Below are 6,870 nucleotides of genomic sequence, written 5' to 3'. Positions count from 1 at the left end.
GCATCGCAGGACGCAGAGAGGGATAGAGGGAGAGGGGTAAAAAAAAATGAAATAAGTATGTCGTTTATCCCAATCAAGGTCGTGAATGTGCGGCCGAGGGAGAATCTCTGGGCAGAATGAGGCACTAAAAGAAAATGATGGGTCCATTTACGCAGAATGGATCGTGCAATCTGGGGGAACTCATAATGTTTATGAAAAGCGAGATTCATCAGGCATTTCCCATCTGCGTTTGACTGACAAAATAAAAGAGCAATGAGCAGAGTGAATGAGAAAAAGAGCCCGGTGTTAAATACAGCTCTAAAAATACAAACCAAAAAGAATGACGCCCCCAGATTGATGTCATGTTTGGGAAAACAGTTTAATATTTTCTCCGGTTTGTTTTTTGAATAATGGATATCATACCCAGCCAGTACATCTATACCATTTTTTATTTTATTTACATTCAAAGATATAAATTAGTAAAAGTACTCCTGATAACAAGATTGTGTAGCTTCTTTTCCCAAATGCGTCTCAAATAAAAAGCGTCCATAATATATATATTTACAAAACAAACAGACGATGTCAGCTTCCCATGTTTTTTTCTTGTTTTACCTTTTTTTGCAATACAACTTGCATAAATTATTATTATAGGCATCAATTCGCCACCATTTAAAAAAATAAATATCAAATGTAGGCTATTCCACTTTGAAGTCCTCAAGTTGACTTCGGCTCCGTGCGCCATGAGTCCCGTGGCACCTCCTTCCACAAACACGGTTCTCACAGAAAGGCCAAATTATGTTTAACTTGTTTCATCCACACTTAAATATATACTAACATAATATACCGTGGCAAATAAGCAAACTATAGGAACCTGAGAAATAACATGTAAAATCACATACAATGGGAGAGATCTCTCGTTTTTTTGTTCAACCTCTCAAAAACAATTCAGAAAAACAAAACTTGAAACAATGCAACAATAATAACAATCTGACGAATACTGTGTGTGCTGGGGTGTGTCTCAAGCTGCGTGCGTGGAGCTGAGGAGGCGGAGTAGCAGCGTTCATCCCGACTGTGTGGTGGCACTAGATCCGGTTTGGAGCAAAGGTTACCGGGGTTGTGACATGAGGCCATAGGTGGTGCCAGTCCTCGCTTTTATAGTCAAAGCAATTGTGACACCTACCTGCAGAGCATGGAAATAAAACAACAAACCAAAAGGGGAAAATCTCCACACGACGGACAACCATCGTGATCAACTTTCAAACTGAAACAAAAACAAAAGAAGAAACAGCTCATTGGAATCCCCGGTGAGAACGACGTGTGCGCGTGGCTTTGGATGTGCGTAAAGGAGCCGCCGCGATTACCTAAGTGACATTTGAAGATGTAATAAAGTTGCACGACGAGCGTACAGAGCAAACTCACTGATCTGTTTGCTTTTGGCTGACCCTGGTGTAATTATAATTATCCCGTACGCTGAAAGATAAGGCTTGGGGCCTACTGTGCGCGTGTGCTCACATACATACATGCACACACGTACGCACACACATCAGAGGAAACATTAAAAGTAGGATTCCTGCTCAAAGCTGTGGCAACATTTATCTCCCTCTGTGTGTGTGTGTGGGTGTGTGTGTGTGTGTGTGTGTGTGTGTGTGTGAGATCAGGCTGATTCCTTCACGGGCTCATTTCAATGTCCATATCTGTTGGTGTCCTCTTGCAACATTTGTTCGCATATGCTTTTTCTTATTATATCCCTATGGGTTCTCGTTGCCTGTTGCATGGAAATTAATTGACCTCACTCGTCATGATTGTGTGTGAAATGAACGTGCATATAGTTAAAAAATAAGTTATGAACTGCACTGAAAAACGAATTATAGGCCATAAACGAATGTCCATCTCAATAAGTCGTTTAGTCTCATATCCGGTCCTAATATCTTATTTAAAAAAATCTTTAAATAGTGTCTGATGATGTCACTTGTTTCTCGTGTTTATTTGAAAGAAATAAAATTAAAAAAAAGCCCAGTCTTCCAAGTTTGTCCCAACAAGACAAAGCAGAAACCAGTTGATTTGCTTTGGAAACGCGTGAACTCATTTCATTTTGCTTCCACCATGAAGACATTTCCCTACCAGTGTTTGTTTTTTGTGTCCTCTCTTTTCTTTAAGAAAAAATACAATTTCAAAATTCAACACCAGATTAAATAAGTTTTTCAGATCACTTCGGGGGGGACGTGGGTGCCGCATCATGTTGACTACGTAGCTTTCTTTGCCTCTAAATGTGCGGCTCTGAAAAGCTGTTGTTGCTGCTGCTGCTGCTGCTGCTCGACAACAACAATGTGGTTTGTGTTATGTTTAACGAGGGGGGAGTCTGGCCTGTGCTTGGGGTTCGTGCTCGCCTCCAGCCCCTGGTGCGAGGAGCTCAGGCCCTCGTTCGCAGCAGCGGCGGCGGCGGCGGCGGCAGCGGCGGCGGCTGCGGCCAGACTCACTCCAGACGAATTAGTGTAGCGCAGGATCCCTTGGCCCTGCAGGGGGCTGAAGTTGCCATAGTTTGTGTAATTGCTATAAAAGGGAGAAGTGTAATAAATAGGTCTTCCAAGGATGGAGGGGGCCGGGTAGAGGGAGGGGGAGCCGGCAGCCGGGGAGCTGGTGGAGGACGTGGGGGGAGTGAGGAGCCCCCCGCCGCCGGAGGAGGAGGGGCAGGTCGGTTGCCCTGCATGCTGCCCCGGTGGCTGCTGCTGCGGAGGTTGCTGCTTATGGTCCGAGGTAGCGATCTCCGCCAGCGACCACAGCTTGGGCTTGGCTGCGGGGATCTGAGGCGCCCCCGACGGAGCCCGACTCTCCAGGCACGGGGACGATTTGCCGGCGCTGAGGCCGCTGCTGTTCACGAGGCTCCGGGCCAGATCCTCCCGCTGGCTGTGGAGGTGGTGGAGGTGTTGCAGGTGGTGGTGGAGCTGGTGTGGGTGGGGGTGGTGGTGGTGGTGGTGGTGACCGAGAAGCGGCGCCTCCACTCCCGTGAGCGGAGGCGACGTGACGGCCCTGGGCGAGAGCTGAGCCCGCGGGTCGTGGTTCTGCTCCTCGCCGTCGTCGTCGCACTTGTCGCCGGCTTGGTCGGAGCTCAGCTCGGCCACGCGGCAGCTGACCTTCTCCCCGTCGGACTCCGAGGGGCAGGAGTGGTCCGTCAGGGTGTCGACGTGCAAACTGATCCCTGTGAATAAAATGAGGAAATGTATTGTTAATTATAATGCTAACGTAAATATATAGGCCTAATTACAGAAAACTATGAAACTATAAAGGACATATAAAATGTGGAATAATAGAGGATATTTAAATAATAAAGATCATTGATAATATTCCAAAATATAAACAAACTCACAAGTCGAACATTTATAATATAAATAAATTAAGAACATGAAACGAAAATTGTTGTCAAATTAAATTACATGTCCACATTAGTCAAATCACTAATGTTTTACAACCAACCAAGTGAAGCGTTCATTCATTGGAAAATAAAATAAAAACGATTAAAAGATTAGTTAAATGATAATGATAATCCTAATAATCCATAAATTATATATAATCCATTTTCCAGAATCATACAACAATGTCATCAATGGGAAACCATTGATAATCGGATTATACAGAGGCTACTCACACACTCGAGGTGACTGTAATGTTATGTGTAATTTACAAGTGACCTGACATTAATCATGTTAAATAAAACATTATATAATCAATATGCATACTGTGATAACACATATCTTCCATTAAAATAAAAAAAACTATTCCTTATATAATTTGATTAGTTTATGTCATGTCATATATCTTTATGGGATATTATAGCCTTTTTTTCCTTTAAATAAGTTGAGCAGTAAATAAAAGGGGGCACACCCCCCCTCCCTCCCTTTTACCCCCCGTCCCCCGTGCCCTGCATTGTTAAGTGGATCATGGCAGACTGTACCTTCATCCTCCGCCGACGCCTCGCTGTTGTCCAGGGTCTTCTCGGAGCGCTCCACCTCCTTCCTCTCCCCGTCCCCGTCCTCCTCGTCCTCGTCCTCGCTCTTGTTCCTGGGCGCCCAGGTCATCTTGTTCTCCTTCTTGAGCCTCCGCCGGGCGTTGGCGAACCACGTGGAGACCTGCGTCAGGGTCATCTTGGTGATAATGGCCAGCATGATCTTTTCCCCTTTGGTCGGGTACGGGTTCTTCCTGTGCTCCTGCAGCCAGGCCTTCAGGGTGGCCGTGGCGTCCCTGGTGGCGTTCTTGCGGTAAGCCGGGTCGTTGAGCTGGTACGGGTACCCGGGGCTCCCGTACGGGTGGTAACCCAGCGCCCCCGCCATGCCCGTCGCGTGTGCGTCATATGGAGAGCTCTGGGGAAAAGTTGGCATTTTTAATCAAACTCACAATTCCTTCATTTACTTTTCTGGTGATGTTTAAAAAATATATATATATTTGTCTTTAAGATTGTTTTAAAAACGTGACAATATTAGTTTGGCCTAATTAAAAAGCAACGTATTATAAATCAAATTAATATTAATGCACAGATCACAGATACAGTAAAGGCAACATCTTATTGGAATTATTTCAAACCCATGTTTATTATCCGGCGTGTTGAAAGAATTATATAAATCCACCCTTGTTATTGTGTATCTAAATAATAGGTGTGAGCTTCATTGGCAGCTCACAAAGTGTACACATATATAAGCTCTGCAAATTACATTGATCATCAGTCAGGTCTGTTAAAATAAACATCTGTAATGGCTGGCTCAGTGAACGCACCGTGCGTGAGAGCAGGCCGCAGGAAGCCATGAACTAATGGTGAACTAATAGTTAAGATCATTATCAGATTAACTAATAACAGGGGCTCTCCTCGCTGTCGCTGTAGAGATAATAAAAAAAAGGAGAATATACATGTTCTCTAATCACCCATTAACCGTTTCCTTTCTCTTGACACGCTGTTTTCTTTTGGTTTTGTTGTGGCAGCCACAGTGTGTTAACACATCGTCTCTTCGCAGCATAACAAATCCCATTAGCGAACCACTTGATGTGCACCTTTCCTCAGCCCTGAAACGCTTGAAGTGGCCCTGTGACATTAAGCATTAATGCGACTGCTGCTTCTCACGTTGGAAAATTCTGTTTATTCATCTAAAGTCGGCCGCTCCGTCTCCCTGGTGATTTTTATTTTAAGAGTCGTGGAGCGAAATGACGCGTCGGCTGCGTTCACCTGAGAGTTCAAATACAAATCGGAGAGCACTTCTGCGTAATTAGCGGCGCAGCGCGTGTTAAGCGCCGGTCGAAGCCTTTCGCAGTTTGCAGCTCATGCTTTAAAAATCCCATTTAAGCCAAAGGGGGTCAAAGATTTGAAAGCTGGGACCCAGGCGAGCAGGCCGGTGGATGTGAATGTGTCAGTGGGAAAGTTCCACAAACACTTTCCCGATTAGCGAGTCACTACAGAAACATTGTAAATCCGAACCGACTGACGCGTCGGGCGCTCGGAGAGGACGAGCCATTCTGCACATTGACAGACTTCACACACCGCCACACGCTCTCCCCGCTGTGGAGCACGAACACGCACGATTGAACACAATTGATAAAATATATATTTACCATGTAGGATGGGAATCCCGTCGTCGGATCCGTGGCGTATGACAGCGGACTGGAGAAGCCGGCGCCGGCCGACGCGGAGAAGGCAGCCGATCCAGGGTACGGGCTGAAGGCTGAGCCGGAGGACGACCGCGCCAGGTCCTCGCTCCGCGGGGCAGCCAGAGCCGAGGCCCCGTACGCCGGACACGAATAAAGAGCCAGGGAGCCCGGGGGCTGGTAGAGGTAACCCTGAGGATAGGACATTGGTGCGCTGCGGTGTGGGTCGCCGATTCCAAAAAGGGGAGGATAAAAAAATAAAAGAGACGCACAAGGGCGACGGGCAGCAGCAGCCAAAATAATAAACAATCAACTCAATAATCAGCCGTGCAAACAGTCATCAGACAATGGACATAAAAAAAAGTCCTCCCTCCACAGCCCCCTTACTGGGAAACAACCCCCCGAAAGATCTGTTAAAGTGCCCACATAGAGGCGATGTGGCTCGCGTCTTGATCCCCTAGCGTCCGATGTTTTTAGTACGCAGCGCTATGAAGTGAGGAGTTAGGGAGGAAGGAGCCAGTGGAGTTTCAGACACACAGAGCATTGGGGGAAACTGGAGCTGTCACTCCGGCTCATCTGAATATCCCATTCCCGCCCCCTTTCTGCCTCACCGACATGGAGCCGCGGAACAAAACCGAGGCTGCACACTGCAAAAAGTGGAGTCTGGCCACCGCCACGAGATTCCTTTAGGTTAGTGTGATTTAAAAAATAGAAGAAGAAAAAAAAAACGTATGTCACATCATCTACAAACTGCATGAGATAGAGCTGCAATTGTTGTTAAAGCAAATTAATTATAGAGCAATTAGTTATGGGTCTTATTTTTTATTTTGTTTCCGGGAGATTGGCATCAGAAATTCAAATTGAGTCATTTTAATATGTGGCATCGATTCAATCAGTGCACATGTTTATTTTTATGAGATGCTGATATTTACAGCACATTATAGAACAAAACGGACCGCCCTCTTTTTTATTTTTTACAGATGTACCATTTATTTTTGAATGATTCTGAGGTCAAGTTTATTCTGGGATTGAGTCTATGTGATAAAAACTTGAAGCTCTACAATCCCATAATGTGCATGAGGGGCGGGGGGCGGGGGGGATACTGACAGAGGGGGAGTAAAATGACCAGTTCTCTCCTGTGGTTATTTTGTCACCAGCTTCTTCTTTCTTTCTTTTTTAAACGCGGACACATCCATGGAAGCGTGCGCGCTCCTCGGGCAGTGCGCGCTCCGGCCTGTGGGAGGCGTAGACGGCTTCCCTAATTTC

At 46.0% G+C, this 6,870-nt stretch overlaps 1 protein-coding gene across 1 annotated transcript; it reads right to left on the bottom strand.

Annotated features, from left to right (window-relative positions):
- Positions 1–339: 339 nt before the first annotated feature.
- Positions 340–6,231, bottom strand: irx2a (iroquois homeobox 2a). Its single transcript, XM_062398405.1, has 3 exons — positions 5,572–6,231; positions 3,929–4,334; positions 340–3,175 (listed from the first exon to the last, which is right to left on the bottom strand). The coding sequence occupies exons 1-3, from the start codon at positions 5,809–5,811 to the stop codon at positions 2,223–2,225; spliced, it is 1,599 nt and encodes a 532-aa protein (XP_062254389.1). The 5' UTR covers positions 5,812–6,231; the 3' UTR covers positions 340–2,222.
- Positions 6,232–6,870: the final 639 nt, after the last annotated feature.

This window comes from Platichthys flesus, chromosome 11 (genome assembly GCF_949316205.1).
Source record: "Platichthys flesus chromosome 11, fPlaFle2.1, whole genome shotgun sequence".
Lineage (NCBI taxonomy): Eukaryota > Metazoa > Chordata > Actinopteri > Pleuronectiformes > Pleuronectidae > Platichthys > Platichthys flesus.
This window is presented reverse-complemented; position numbering and strand designations above follow the sequence as displayed.